Source organism: Hyperolius riggenbachi, chromosome 2, assembly GCF_040937935.1.
Source record: "Hyperolius riggenbachi isolate aHypRig1 chromosome 2, aHypRig1.pri, whole genome shotgun sequence".
Classification (NCBI taxonomy): domain Eukaryota; kingdom Metazoa; phylum Chordata; class Amphibia; order Anura; family Hyperoliidae; genus Hyperolius; species Hyperolius riggenbachi.
In genome coordinates, this window is record NC_090647.1 from 82595688 (window position 1) to 82611437 (window position 15750).

The 15750-nt window shown below is 47.8% G+C and overlaps 1 protein-coding gene across 9 annotated transcripts in view; it reads right to left on the reverse strand.

The window, feature by feature from the left end:
* The window catches only part of ATP8A2 (ATPase phospholipid transporting 8A2), a 970290-nt gene that overhangs the window by 744928 nt on the left and 209612 nt on the right, over positions 1–15750 (reverse strand). For all 9 annotated transcript variants that reach the window (XM_068266975.1, XM_068266976.1, XM_068266977.1 and 6 more), the window contains one exon: positions 4087–4156. In XM_068266975.1, the coding sequence (XP_068123076.1) occupies positions 4087–4156 (70 nt within the window). The remainder of the gene's footprint in view (positions 1–4086; positions 4157–15750) is intronic.

The window sequence follows — 15750 nt, forward strand, 5'->3', positions numbered from 1 at the left end:
ATTAAAGAACCCCTGTATCACCACCTGCAGGGATAGGGATTCGAAATCTTGGGCAACAGTTTGAGGCTGAGTGCCATAAAAACGTGTTCTACTGCAATGGCTGGGGGAGGAGGAACCACTGCATGGCCCATGATGGAGCAGCTTTTGGCAGGCAGGCTAAGGAACAGAACAAAGCGATCGGATAAAACAATCCAGCACAATCTCCCTCCTCACCCCTATCTTCCGATGTGCAAGACAGCTGCGCAGTGTGTTTATTTATTCATTTATTGTATTTATAAAGCGCCAACATATTACTGGACATTAGTTTAGGTTACAGACAATATTTAGGGGTGACATACAGCAAAATGACAATACAGGAATACAAGAAAGACCAGATCATGCAGCACAGTATGAGTACCAGGTAATGCTTAGTCAGTGACTGGATGGAGCATGGAGATTAGGCAAGTTAGGTTCACTCAGATGCATAGCATGGGTTCACAGTAATGGAGGTGCATGATCAGGTAGGACACAAAAGGAGGAGGACCCTGCCCAAAGGCTTACAATCTAGAGGGAGAGGTAGGGACACGAGAGGTAGGGGACCAGAGTTCAGCTGTGGGTTTAGAGCACTTGTGAGGGGTAGTAGGCCAGAGTGAAAAGGTGAATTTTGAGGGCTTTCTTGAAGATGTTGAAGGAGGGGGCTGCCCTAATGGGTGGAGGTAGGGAGTTCCATAGTGTTAGAGCAGCTCTTGAGAAGTCCTGGAGGCGTGCATGGGATTGGGTGATGCGGAGGGCAGTCAGGCGAAGTTCATTGGAGGAGCGGCTAGGTGTGTGCCTCTGAGTAAGATCGGAAATGTAGGTTGGACAGGTTTTGTGGACAGATTTGTAGGTCAGACACAGTATCTTGAATCTGATTCTGGACTGGATAGGAAGCCAGTAGAGGGATTCAAGGAGGGGATCCGCCGTGGTGGAGCGATGGGAGCAGTGGATAATTCTGGCTGCCGCATTCATGATGGACTGCAGTGGGGTGGTTCGGGTCATAGGGAGACCAGACAGCAGGGCATTGCAGTAGTCGGGGCGGGAAATTATGAGGAGTTTGGTGGTGGCAAAGGTCAGGAAAGGGCGAATCTTACAGATGTTACGAAGGTGGAAGTTGCAGGACATTGTGCGGTTTTGGATGTGGGGAGTGAAGGAGAGTGCGGAGTCCAGGGTGACACCCAGACAGCGGGCTTGAGAGGTAGGGTGAATGGTAGTGTGGTTAACAGTGACATGCACATCTGGGAGGTTCATGGATGGCCAGGGTGGGAAGATCATAAATTCCGTTTTGTCTAGATTTAGTTTCAGGAACCTAGCGGACATCCAGGAGGAGATGGCTGATAGGCAGGAGGAGACCTTGTCCATGGTAGTGGTGGATATGTCAGGGGTGTGGAGGTAGATCTGGGTATCATCTGCATACATGATGATAGTTAAAACCCATGGAGGAGATAACCTTGCCTTGTTCAGCTTGTCTCTGCAATTAAGACAGTAGTCAGCATAACTCATGAGAAGGGAGGGGATGAGGAAGGAATTAGCAGAGAGGCTGCACAGAGCGGCACATCCAACAAGGCTATGGTCAATTTTCAACTGGCTGGTTTAGGAAGAAGAAAACTTTTACATGGTAAGAAATGACAACAGTTTTAGTAAGAACTTCTCTTTTATGATACAGAAGTGGATTTTTCACATTTTGGATCTACTAAAGAGTCCCTTTAAATTCAGTGCCCGTTTCATATCAGTTGGACTTAAAGAGAACCCGAGGTGGGTTTGAAGAATATTATCTGCATACAGAGGCTGGATCTGCCTATACAGCCCAGCCTCTGTTGCTATCCCAAACCCACCTAAGGTCCCCCTGCACTCTGCAATCACTCATAAATCACAGCTATGCTGCTGACAAACAGCTTGTCAGAGCTGGCTGTGTTTATCTCTATAGTGTCAGTCTGCTGCTCTCCCCGCCTCCTGCAGAACTCCAGTGCCCGCCTGCATCCCTTCCCTCCCTGCTGATTGGAGGGAAGGGACGGGGGCAGGGACCGGAGCTATGCAGGAGGCCGGGGAGCAGCTGAGATTGACACTACAGATGTAAACAGAGCCTCACAGCACAGCTGTGATTTATGAGGGATTGCAGAGTGCAGGGGGACCTTAGTGGGGTTTGGGATAGCAACAGAGGCTGGGCTGTATAGGCAGATCCATCCTCTGTATGCAGATAACATTCTTTAAACACACCTCGGGTTCTCTTTAAGGCCGGTTCTAGACATTTTGCTGCCTGAAGCAATACATTGTGAGGACATCCCCATCCCTGGCCCCCACCGCTGCTGGCCTGGACCCTCTTTTAGTCTGCAGCCATGCTATCTTACATGCACCTGTGTGAGTTAGGCTGTGCCTGCGCAGTAGCACAGAGCAGATTGTGGACAACTGGCTTTGGTTTACCAAGGGGAGCGCTGCCACAAGACCATATCTGACAAGCTGATGTTAGATATGTTCCGAGGGTCCATTTGCAGCAACCATGGGGACAAAGGAGAGATGGGAAGCCTCTGGACAATCCATGGGCATCCCTCTATCTGGAGACAAGACACAGAACATTTATACTGTATTGCCCTTTTCTCCTGGCGGACTGAAAGCACCAGAGCTGCAGCCACTAGGACGCACGCCATAGGCAGTAGCAGTATTAGAGATCCTTTCCCAAGGTCTCCTTACTGAATCGGTGCAGCTTATTGAACAGGAAAAGCCAAGATTCAAACCCAGGTCTCCTGTGTCAGAGGCGGAGCTCAGTACACTATCCAGTCACCTAGGTAAATACCTAACTTTGTTGGGGGGGCATCTCAGGTTTACTTTAAGCCCTACTTCAGGCACGTTTTCTCAGCGGAAGCACTTGTCTTTTCTTCGGAAGCACTCAGGGGTAGGAGTGCTTCCAAAGCCCTCTGAGGAACCCTGAAAGAGTATTCGACCAGTTTGTCTAATACCTCCAACGGAGGTGACAGCGCTGGAATGAGAAGACTGAGAGGGGACAGGCTCAAAAGGATCCAGAGCCCTTCCTCTCCATAGGTGAGTGACTTTTTTCTTGTCTTCGCTTCAGTATCATTTTATCTGAGATGTATAATACTTTTTAAATTAAAAATTCAATCAAAAACAAATATATATATTTTTGCATGGAATTTGCAACTTCAAGAACTCCGAATAAAATTACAACTGTGTAATTTTTTTCACAGAACATTAAAGTGAACCAGAGACGAAGCACCCTTGTGTATTTTACCATAGAAATCAGTGGGAACATTAGAGAAAACATTTACCATGCTCTCTGTTCCATCCTCACTGCTAAAAGTGTCTGTTATCTAGCTGAGATAAGAATCCCGGACTGAGCATTGATTCTGGCTTTGCTATAATGACTCAGCTATAATGATTCCTGAGCAAAGCCAGCAGGGGGCAGGCTTGGACTTGAAGACAGCAAAGAACACAGTCTCAGCTATAATTATTCTGTAGCAAAGCCAGACCGACTGCTTAGTCGGGATTCTTATCTTAGAGGTGATAACAGGCAAATTAAACAGAGAACAATGTAACAAAGAGCAGATTAGGTGTTTACTGTCATGTTCCCACTGATTTATAAGGTAAAATACATGAGGTTGCTTCATATCTGGTTCTCTTTAAGGGCTGGTTCACACGGACACTTGGCGGCGTTTACCGCCAAGCGTTTGGGACTCGTCGGCTAAACGCTCCCGTTCAAGTGAATGGGAGCGTTTAGCATTGTGCGGTTAACCGCGATTACCGGCGATTGCGGAAACGCGGCGTTCCGATCCCGATTTAACGTGTTGTTTAGGCTGGCCCTAGATGCATCATGCGACGTCCAGGGCCGGCTAGCCGCCATGGCTCCATATCCCTTTGCGAGGACGAGAAACGACGATCGCGACGGGAAGCCGATGATCGGCGTACCGCCGCCCCCGAACGAGACGTCACAGGACGACGCGGCTTCCCGGCCGCCCCAACGCTGCCTGCCGTCCGTGTGAACCAGCCATAAACTTTTGGAGAGAATTTCCTTTAAACCAGCAATGTCACTTTCACAAAGTTTACAATAAATTTCTGTACCTGGCGGATTTTTAAATTTGTTTCGCCATCAAGATTGGAGGTTTCTATGTAGCACATGGCTTGTGGCTCACTGTAGACAGAACAAAACAGGTTAGAATAAGCAGAGAGATGATAAATAACATGGAACGCACATCAGATACTAGTCTACTTACAGAGTGAGGAGTGAGGCAGCTTGTAGCAGTGCTATCATAAAACGGGGACTGGAGACGCTGCTACACATCTTTCCTTATCACATTTCTATGTGTGGAAAATCATATATATATCTATGCTACAGCCATGTGGAATGACTTTGTAACATGCCAACAGGCCAGTACATGAGGTTTCAAACTGTAGAAATGAAGCTATGGCAAGGGGGTAGCATTCAATTAAGGGACAGTCCACACAGGATTTTGCATGGTGTTAAATGACGGCAGTAATGCTCTGTGGAAATTTGGGCGCACCAGACGGCGCCAAAGACCGTAATGGGAATTATGGCTATAGTGGCGCCCAGACAGTAATTTGGGCGTTGTCAAAAGATGGAGCCCAAATTACGATAAAAAGAGGGTAATTTGGCCACCAGCAATAGCTGGCAGCCAAATTATGTTTTACCCTACAGTCCATGGCGGCCTGGAGGGGGAATAGTAATAGTCTCCGCCGGGACTTTTGCAGGAGCAGGACAACCCGTTTTTTGACTTCACACTGCGCCCAAATTTCCCAGCACCTTAATTACATGTACACGGTTAGGACATACGTGAGGATTCTATTGCCACCTGTGCCCCTATGGACACATTTTCCTAATCTTGAGCTAAATTTCCCCAGACTGTACCCAGAGAGTGATAACTACTGCCCAGAGGTTGCAATCCTTCCTTCCTCCGTTGTGAAACTAAAATAAAAAATCTGGGCCCTTATTCAACTGACGTTTTCTCCTAAGTTTTCTCCTAAGAGATGATTTTTCATCTTCTGTTTTTATTAACTTTTCAGCATTCTGCAACTGAAAAAGTAACAAAATGTAGGTGAAAATGTTCTGTCAAAAGCATTTAAGTATTTTCTTGCTTGCTGGTGGCTTAATATGAATAGAGCAACATTTTTAGCCCCAGGGCAACTCAAAAGCACATAAAAATGCATGCTAACAATGTGGCTCATTACTAAAAAAAATCATTATTCCTGTTCTTTATACATTTAAAGGTTTGTTAGAGGCTTTTATTACCATATTTCATCGGCCTATGGTCTGCAGATAAGTGCTGTAATTAGCAGTAGCAATGATCAATGGTAGGACACTGTTCTTCAAACAGTTTAGAGAAGTCACATTGATTACAGTCATAACTTTTCCTGGATAAATGATGACAGAGAGGAGGGGAGGAGGAAAACTGGCAGCTCCGACAGCTATTAGAAACTAGGATAAACTTCAGAAAAAAAGCTTGCTTGCATCCCTTTAAAAGGCATTTCATTAATACATTATGAAAATATCCCCAAAGAGAAAACTTTGGAGGAAATTAATGAATTGAATAAGGGTTTTGGCTGGAGTTACACTGTAATTGTTATTCACACATATTTCTGTGAACAGGTTAAATGTATTCTTACTGTAAGAACAGAAACCTCAGTGCATCAATAAGACAGCTTCAGGGTTTATGCATTCAGGCCAATGCAATAACTAAATACAAGCTGCTAATGGACTTTAGAGAGAGCCCTGGAGAGCTGCCTTGTGGCATTGCTGAGTGTGAAATACCATAGAATCCCAGTAACCTGCAGTAACACGTAATGTGATATGACAGGTACACTGAGGCAAGCTGCCTCACTTCTTCATACACAGCACAGATATACAGAAACAGCTATGCCAGATAAGATCACAACATGCAAACACAACCCCGCAAAAAAAGAAAAAAATGATTTTGCATTGTGACTATTTCAGTATTCAGTGCATCACACCTCTTTTGTACTGCCCTGTCTTTTAAAACGTTACAACGTTAACAATAGTTTGCTCCATGAGTATCAACACTAGATAGAGGAATACACATGTACACGCTAGTGTCTCCCATGACGGTGTCCCTATTCTTGTCCCCATCCCTGAGTTGTATGAAAAGTGTCACCAGTACCATATATACTCGCAAGCAAGCCGACCCGCATATAAGCCGACCCCCAACTTTTTCCTGAAAAAAAAAAAACACAGGAAAAAATGATTGACCCTCATGTAAGCCGAGCGGTAGGAAATGTTGGCCGTGTGATCCCCCCAGTGTGTCCCAGTATAGTTAGTATAGTGCCCAGTATGGTTAGGTAGTGCCCAGTATAGCTAGTGACGTGCCCAGTATAGCTAGTGAAGTGCCCAGTATAGCTAGTATAGTGCCCAGTATAGTGCCCAGTACAGCTAGTAAAGTGCCCAGTATAGCTAGTATAGTGCACAGTATAGGTAGTATAGTGCTCGGTATAGCTAGTATAGTGCCCCAGTATAGCTAGTATAGTGCTCAGTATAGCTGGTATATTGCCCAGTATAGATAGTATAGTGCCCAGTATAGCTAATATAGTGCCCAGTATAGGTAGTATAGTGCTCGGTATAGCTAGTATAGTGCCCAAGTATAGCTAGTATAGTGCCCAGTATTGGTAGTATAGTGCCAGGTATAGCTAGTATAGTGCCCAGTATAGCTAGTATAGTGCTCAGTATAACTAGTATAGTGCTCAGTATAGCTAGTATAGTGCAAGGTATAGCTAGTATAGTGCCCAGTATAGCTAGTATAGTGCTCAGTATAGTGCCAGGTATAGCTAGTATAGTGCCCGAGTATAGCTAGTATAGTGCTCAGTATAGCTAGTATAGTGCTCAGTATAGCTAGTATAGTGCCCAGTATAGCTAATATAGTGCCCAGTATAGGTAGTATAGTGCTCGGTATAGCTAGTATAGTGCCCAAGTATAGCTAGTATAGTGCCCAGTATTATAGTGCCAGGTATAGCTAGTATAGTACCCAGTATAGCTAGTATAGTGCTCAGTATAGCTAGTATAGTGCTCAGTATAGCTAGTATAGTGCAAGGTATAGCTAGTATAGTGCCCAGTATAGCTAGTATAGTGCTCAGTATAGTGCCAGGTATAGCTAGTATAGTGCCCGAGTATAGCTAGTATAGTGCTCAGTATAGCTAGTATAGTGCTCGGTATAGCTAGTTTAGGCTTGCTCCGTCTCCCGGGCATGCAAATAGTTCACAGCAGCTCGCTCCACGGCGGCTGCTGTGTGATGACAGGAAGCTGTAGGCAGAGCGGTTTCCTGTAACGGCGATGTGTATCGCCGTTACTATGGAAACAGCTCTGCCTACAGCTTCCTGTCATCACGCAGCAGCCGCCGTGGAGCGAGCTGCTGTGAACTATTTACATGCCCGGGAGACAGAGAGGGGACTATTGGAAGCTGCACAGTAAGGTAATAGCAGTGGGGCGGCCTACGACCAACGAGACTCGCAAGCAAGCCGACCCCCCCCCATCTTTTGGCCCACTTTTGGGGGGTCAAAAATTCGGCTTGCTTGCGAGTATATACGGTATGTCTGAAATCACCACCGCACAAAGCATTTCTGCCAGGGGCATAACTACAGGTGAGCAGCCTCTGCAATCACAGGAGAAGCCCAAAGCAGTGAGGGTGCCACACTCACTAACCTTCCATTCCTCCAATAAAGGGGTCCATCCTTCAGATCAGATGTTTTGTGACTACACTTGTTATGGGTGTGAAGATCCTTATGGCCACACTTGTCTTATGACCCCCAGGCTGTGAGGGTCACCGAAGGGGAGGCAAGGGAAACGGTGTGAACATTGGGGGCCCCATCAAACTTTTGCTGGGGGCCCATGATTTGTAATGACGCAGCTGATTGCTTTACTGGTGATTGATTACATTCTGTGGTCCAGCACAGCAATGTTTCCGCTAGCCAGAGAAAGCACAGAGGCTCTGAGGACAGGCTAAGCAGCGCTGGAATGCTGCTGAAGTGATAGAAAGCTCAGAGTTAACCCTTTAGCAGCCAATTTATTTAGAGTCGAGTCTTGCAAGTGCTCCTGGCCAAATTATTTTAGCACATTTTTTTATTTGTTACATTTCTTGCTTCTAATTAGTACTACTGTAATGTGTATTTATGGACATTTGTCAGTAGGGGGCAGTGTGAGACAATAACTAAGGACCTCCACTTTCAAGTTCTATATTTTCTGCTAGGGAGAGAGATCAAAGCATTCCAAAAGTTTACAGCATAACGAGTTCTGCTGACTGAGGTCAGAAGCAGTGCACTTATCTCAAATGGGATAACTCTATTGAAGCTGTTATGAACTATTGACAAAACATGCAACATTTAAAATGCACACTCATAAAATGTACTTTTCTTTTGTTGCTGTCACTTACTTGGCGTCAAGGATCGCCGAACTGAAACATATGTTGCTAATTCTACCTATATGGTGATATCCCTTCGTTTTACTTCCCCTCCTGCGCTCTTTTCTCCCGCGTCACTCATTTAAATTATGCACAATTACATAAAAGCTGCTGAAAGATCTACCTATCTCATTTCCCTTATTACAACAAGCAAATTCAGAGCTTCTCCATTTTACAGCCTTGAAGCTATGGCTGATCCTTGGATGCAATGCAGTAGCACAAATATAGCACCCTCTATCCTGTTGCATTTGGAAAACCGCAGCTGTATTACAACCACTGTACAAATGCAGCGCAAAAACATAAAAGATTCAAGTCACTTTTTCTCAAGTTTCCATCTGTTTAAAATAACTTTTTTTTCTTGGCTTACTGGGCCCATATGCAGTGCAACTTTCAAGAAAATACTTCACCTGTTGCTGTATAGTGGAAGCATCAAAACATCCTAGTTGTAGCTGTTAACTGCAAAAAGGATGTTTTAATGCTTCGCTCCAATTGCGCGCTGGAATCCATGCGCTTGTGTGCTCCTTTCACTTGCATTCCGCCCAGACTGACACATCTGTGATTGGTGAACAGGAACATGTGTTCCCTGAGCCAATCAAAGTGCCTATAAGGGAAAAATCATATCATTCGTGTAACAAACACTGCCTGTGGGCTCTGATCTCTGTTCAGAACACACAAAATAAATTATATGAGGATATCTAGTGTTAAAAAAAATTGCATTAAAAGAACCCTATTTTACACTATATAAATTAAATAAAAATAAAATTAACTCCTTTTCCCCTCCCCTGCCCCCCACAGTTACCATAATAAAACACTTACTTACTTAAAACAAAAAAATACATTAATAGTTACCTTAGGGAATCAGTTTTTTTTTAATATGTATGTCATGATGGTATATTACTGTTATTTTATCAAATAAGAGCTTGTAATTTTTGATATAAGAGCTTGTAATTTTTGATAGGGTACAGTGAGAAAACAACAAACAAAAATAAACTAATTACTGAAAACAAATATCACCTCCAAAAAGCCTAACAAAAAAACAACAACACGCTATAGATCACTTAGTTGTGATAGCCAGTGATAATGTTATTGCCGAATGAATGAGGGGAGTGCTGAAAGATGAAATTGTTGTTGGTGGGAAGGGCTGTAGAGTGAGGCTACTTTCACACCAAGACGTTGGGTTTTAGGGGATGTTATGGCCGCATAACGTGCCCCTAACGCAACGCCTGGTGGTGCTGGATGTGGACATCAGAGTGAGCCGCGTTGTGCAGCTCACTCTGGCGTCCGTGATGCCGCGATGCGTACTCTTGGGCGCATGCGGCATCACGTGGCCCCGCCAGCCAAGTACCGCACAGAGCGGCGCTCCAGGAAGTAAACACTGCACGTCACACCGTGCAGTGAATATTAATTAGCCATGTGGCTGGCCGAGGAGGAGGAGGGAAGACCTCCTCCTCCTCCAACACTACTGAGCATGTGCAAACAGTCTAACTTGGCTTAGCTGCGCATAACGCCGTAGCAAGCAGCACATTCAACTGACGTCCTGCGACGCGTTACAATGTAACGCAACGTGGGCACTGTGAACAACAGCCCATTGATTTTTTATTACTGTGCGGTGGGCTGCGTTACAGGCTGCTCTAACGTGCGCCTGACATTTCTCACTGTGAAAGCAGCCTAAAGTGGTTAAAACGCGTTTGGCGTCATGCGGACGCGCTTTACGGCTCTTTACGACGGGGAATGCGGAAGAAGATGACGCTTTGAAAATGAAACTTAGCGGCGGAGGGAGACCGGAGGGCACCGAAGGACCGGCGCGGGCACAGCACGGCTGCAGGAGGCTTGGGAAAGCCCCCAGTTAAGGTTCCCTTTAAAGACAGGCTGTTAATTAACTGCATGTGAAAATAACTACAGAGGAGGTAAATTAACTACAGAGGAGGTAAATTAACTACAGAGGAGGTAAATTAACTACAGAGGAGGTAACTTAACTACAGAAGAGGTAACTTAAGGAATGAAGAGGTAAGATAACTCTCTCACGTGTGGAGGTAAGTTTTCTCTTGCTTTATTATCTCTAGCATGATCTTAGTGAATTGAGGCCAAAGTGAATTGAATAAGGGCCTATGGCTCATATGCAATTTATTTTTTTCTACCTAGTAGAGTTGGGCCGAACCTCCGATTTTAGGTTCGCGAACCGGGTTCGCGAACTTTCGCGGAACGTTCGGTTCGCGTTAAAGTTCGCGAACCGCAATAGACTTCAATGGGGATGCGAAAAAAAAAATAATTATGCTGGCCACAAAAGTGATGGAAAAGATGTTTCAAGGGGTCTAACACCTGGAGGGGGGCATGGCGGAGTGGGATACACGCCAAAAGTCCCCGGGAAAAATCTGGATTTGACGCAAAGCAGCGTTTTAAGGGCAGAAATCACATTGAATGCTAAATGACAGGCCTAAAGTGCTTTAAAACATCTTGCATGTGTATACATCAATCAGGTAGTGTAATTAAGGTACTGCTTCACACTGACACACCAAACTCACCGTGTAACGCACCGCAAACAGCTGTTTGTATTAGTGACGGCCGTGCTGGACTGGTGCGCACCATGGCGAGAGTGCAGGTTTTGGTGGCTTTACAGCCCATATGGTCGGCCTGGCTGATGTAGCTGAATGACAGAACAGTGACTGTCCAGCTGATCAAATTTGGTCTGACCACAATGAAGCAATGACCTTATTATCTTTTGTGTGCCCCCCGAGACACTCATCTAGGCGCCGGTCATTGCTTCATTGTGATACGCAAGCCCCTTCACCACGGCAAGGTAATGATCACGAAGGGGAATGGGCGCATGTACATGCCTTTTCTTTTGTTGTTGCAGCTGCCCTCAGTGCAGCCAGAAAAATTAGGCAGTCATGTACACGCACCATAAAAATTATTACAGCGGCCGCTGCTAGCAGCGGCCTAAAAAATTCAGCAATCCGCCTGGAGTCCCGGACCCTGTTGGTGGTGGCGGAGAAGGTAGTGAAGCGGCCTGCAGGCAGACATGCTGTGTGGAGGGACTGGGAGCGACTTAGTCTTTTTGGGGCAGGCCAGGCAGCCAGTCACACGGCGTGCAGGCAGAGATGCTGTGTGTGCGGGGACTGACTTAGTCTTGGGGCGGGCAGCAGCCCTCCGGGATCCATGCCTCATTCATTTTGATAAAGGTGAGGTACGTAACACTTTTGTGACTTAGGCGACTTCTCTTCTCTGTGACAATGCCTCCAGCTGCGCTGAAGGTCCTTTCTGAGAGGACGCTTGCGGCAGGGCAGGAGAGAAGTTGGATGGCAAATTGGGACAGCTCTGGCCACAGGTCAAGCCTGCGCACCCAGTAGTTCAAGGGTTCCTCATCGCTGTTCACAGCAGTGTCTACATCCACACTTAAGGCCAGGTAGTCGGCTACCTGCCGGTCGAGGCGTTGGTGGAGGGTGGATCCGGAAGGGCTACGGCGAGGCGTTGGACTAAAGAACGTCCGCATGTCCGACATCACCATGAGATCGCTGGAGCGTCCTGTCTTTGACTACGTGGACACGGGAGGAGGATTAGTGGCAGTGGTACCTTGCTGGTGTTGTGCTGTCACATTACCCTTAAAGGCATTGTAAAGCATAGTTGACAGCTGGTTCTGCATGTGCTGCATCCTTTCCACCTTCCGGTGAGTTGGTAACAGGTCCGCCACTTTGTGCCTGTACCGAGGGTCTAGTAGTGTGGCCACCCAGTACAGCTCATTCCCCTTGAGGTTTTTTATACGTGGGTCCCTCAACAGGCAGGACAGCATAAAAGACGACATCTGCACAAAGTCGGATCCAGTACCCTCCATCTCCTCTTGCTCTTCCTCAGTGACGTCAGGTAAGTCAACCTCCTCCCCCCAGCCGCGAACAATACCACGGGAAGGTTGAGCAGCACAAGCCCCCTGCGACGCCTGCTGCGGTTGTTCTCCTGCCGCTGTCCCCTCCTCCTCCTCCTCCTCCTCCCCCAAAGAAACACCTTGCTCATCATCCTCTGAGTCTGACTCGTCTTCTGCACACGACCTCTCTTCTTCCTCCTCCTCCCCCCTCTGTGCTGCCGCAGGTGTTGAGGAAACAGCTGGGTCTGATGAAAATTGGTCCCATGCCTGTTCCTGCCGTAACGGTTCCTGGTCACGCTCATTCGCAGCTTCATCCGCCACTCTACGCACAGCACGCTCCAAGAAGTACGCTTAGGGAATTAAGTCGCTGATGGTGCCCTCACTGCGGCTCACCAGGTTGGTCACCTCCTCAAACGGCCGCATGAGCCTGCATGCATTTTTCATCAGTGTCCAGTTGTCGGGCCAGAACATCCCCATCTTCCCAGACTGTTTCATTCTACTCCAGTTGTAGAGGTACTGGGTGACGGCTTTCTTCTGTTCTAGCAGGCGGGAGAACATGAGCAGGGTCGAGTTCCAGCGAGTGGGGCTATCGCAAATGAGGCGTCTCACCGGCATGTTGTTTTTACGCTGAATTTCTGCAAATCGTGCCATGGCTGTGTAAGAGCGCCTCAAATGCCCACAGAACTTCCTGGCCTGCTTCAGGACATCCGCTAAGCCAGGGTACTTTGCCACAAATCTTTGAACCACTAGATTCATGACATGTGCCATGCAGGGTATGTGTGTCAGCTTCCCCATATGCAAAGCGGCAAGCAGATTGCTGCCGTTGTCGCACACCACGTTGCCTATCTCCAGGTGGTGCGGGGTCAGCCACTCATCCACCTGTTTCTTAAGAGCAGCCAGGAGAGCTGCTCCAGTGTGACTCTCCGCTTTGAGACAAGCCATGTCTAAGATGTCGTACCTGGCATGCAGCATAGGCCCTGCGGAGCTGGGGCTGTGTAGCTGGAGAGGAGAACTGCCACTCAGCCAAGGAGGAGGAGGAGGACAGCGAAGAGCATGTAGCAGGAGGAGAGGAGGTGGCAGGAGGCCTGCCTGCAAGCCGTGGAGGTGTCACAATTTGGTCCGCCGCTTTCTGCTTGCCATCGTTCACCACCAGGTTCACCCAATGGGCTGTGTAGGTAATGTAGCGGCCCTGCCCGTGCTTGGCAGACCAGCCATCCGTGGTCAGGTGTACCCTTGACCCAACGCTCTTCGCAAGAGATGACACCACTTGCCTCTCAACTTCACGGTGCAGTTGGGGTATGGCCTTTCTCGAAAAATAAGTGCGGCCTGGCATCTTCCACTGCGGTGTTCCGATGGCCACAAATTTACGGAAGGGCTCAGAGTCCACCAGCCGGTATGGTAACAGCTGGCGAGCTAACAGTTCCGCCACGCCAGCTGTCAGACGCCGGGCAAGGGGGTGACTGGCCAAAAGTGGCTTCTTCCGCTCAAACATTTCCTTCACGGACACCTGACTGCTGCTGTGGGCAGAGGAGCAGGAACCGCTCAAGGGCAGAGGCGGAGTGGAGGAGGGTGCCTGTGAAGGTGCAAGGGAGAAAGCGGCAGAAGCAGATGATGCACCTGAAGGAGGAAGAGGAGAAGGAGGGTGACTTTTCTTTTGTGTGCTGCTGCTGCTTTTGCTCAGGTGGCCATGCCATTGCTGTTTGTGCCTTTTCTCCAGGTGCCTTCGTAAGGCACTTGTCCCTACGTGAGTGTTGGCCTTTCCACGGCTCAATTTTTGTTGGCAGAGCGAACAGATGGCTTTGGTCCGATCTGAGGCACACACATTAAAAAATTTCCAAACCGCTGAGCCACCCTGGGATGTGGGCACTATGGGGACCTCAGCAGCTGATGCTGAAGGGCAAGTTGGCTGGCTGTACATAGGTGGCGATACATGGTGCCGGACTCTGCCACCAGCTGTTTCTGACGAAGAGCTGCCCCAGCTTCTTTCAGCAACTTCTCTCCTCCTACTACTCTCTGACTCCCCCTCTGAACTGTCCCCCTCTTCATCTCCTCTATTGGGAACATACAGAGGATCCCTATTACCGTCATCATCGTAGTCATCCTGCCCAGCTTCGCTTGCCTCAGACAAATCCAAACTTGCACCATCAGTAGGTCCTTCATCCTCCTGACACGTTACATCCATAGTGTTGCCGCGTAACTCAGACATATTAGCTGGTGAAAATTCATCTGGCTGTAACAACAATGGCTGTGCATCAGTGATTTCAACACTAAATAATTCTTGCGAAGTGTCAAATGCAGCGGAAGTGGTGCTAGTAGTAGCGCTGGTGGCTGAGCAAGATGAGGTGTTCTGTGTCGCTAAATACTCAACCACGTCCTGACAATCTTGGGAGGTGATGGGACGTGCCTTCTTCCGAGCACTGTACTGTGGGCCAGGTCCACACGAAATTACATTTACACGACCTCGCGCAGACCTGCCGGGTGGCCTTCCTCTGCCTCTGCCACTACCTCTTCCTCTTCCTCTACCTGTTTTGTCCATATCGGGTATGCACGGAGTGGTATATCACACTGCGTGCACTCACGTAGGTAGGTGGGTTCACTTAACTGCACAGGTATGCGCACTGATGCGGTGGGTTCACTGAACAGTACAGGTATACAGTGGCAGGTTCACTGAACACAACAGGTATGCAGTGGCGGGTTCACTGAACAGGTATACAGTGGCGGGTCCACTGAACAGAACAGGTATACAGTGGCGGGTTCACAGAACAGGTATGCAGTGGCAGGATCACTGAACACAATAGGTATGCAGTGGCGTGTTCACTAAACAGGTATACAGTGGCGGGTCCACTGAACAGAACAGGTATACAGTGGCGGGTCCACTGAACAGAACAGGTATACAGTGGCGGGTCCACTGAACAGAACAGGTATACAGTGGCGGGTTCACAGAACAGGTATACAGTGGCAGGTCCACTGAACAGAACAGGTATACAGTGGCGGGTTCACAGAATAGGTATGCAGTGGCAGGTTCACTGAACACAACAGGTATGCAGTGGCGGGTTCACTGAACAGGTATACAGTGGCGGGTCCACTGAACAGAACAGGTATACAGTGGCGGGTCCACTGAACAGAACAGGTATACAGTGGCGGGTTCACAGAACAGGTATACAGTGGCGGGTCCACTGAACAGAACAGGTATACAGTGGCGGGTTCACAGAACAGGTATGCAGTGGCAGGATCACTGAACACAATAGGTATGCAGTGGCGTGTTCACTAAACAGGTATACAGTGGCGGGTTCACTGAACAGGTATACAGTGGTGGGTCCACTGAACAGAACAGGTATACAGTGGCGGGTTCACAGAACAGGTATGCAGTGGCAGGTTCACTGAACACAACAGGTATGCAGTGGCGGGTTCACTGAACAGGTATACAGTGGCGGGTCCACTGAACAGAAC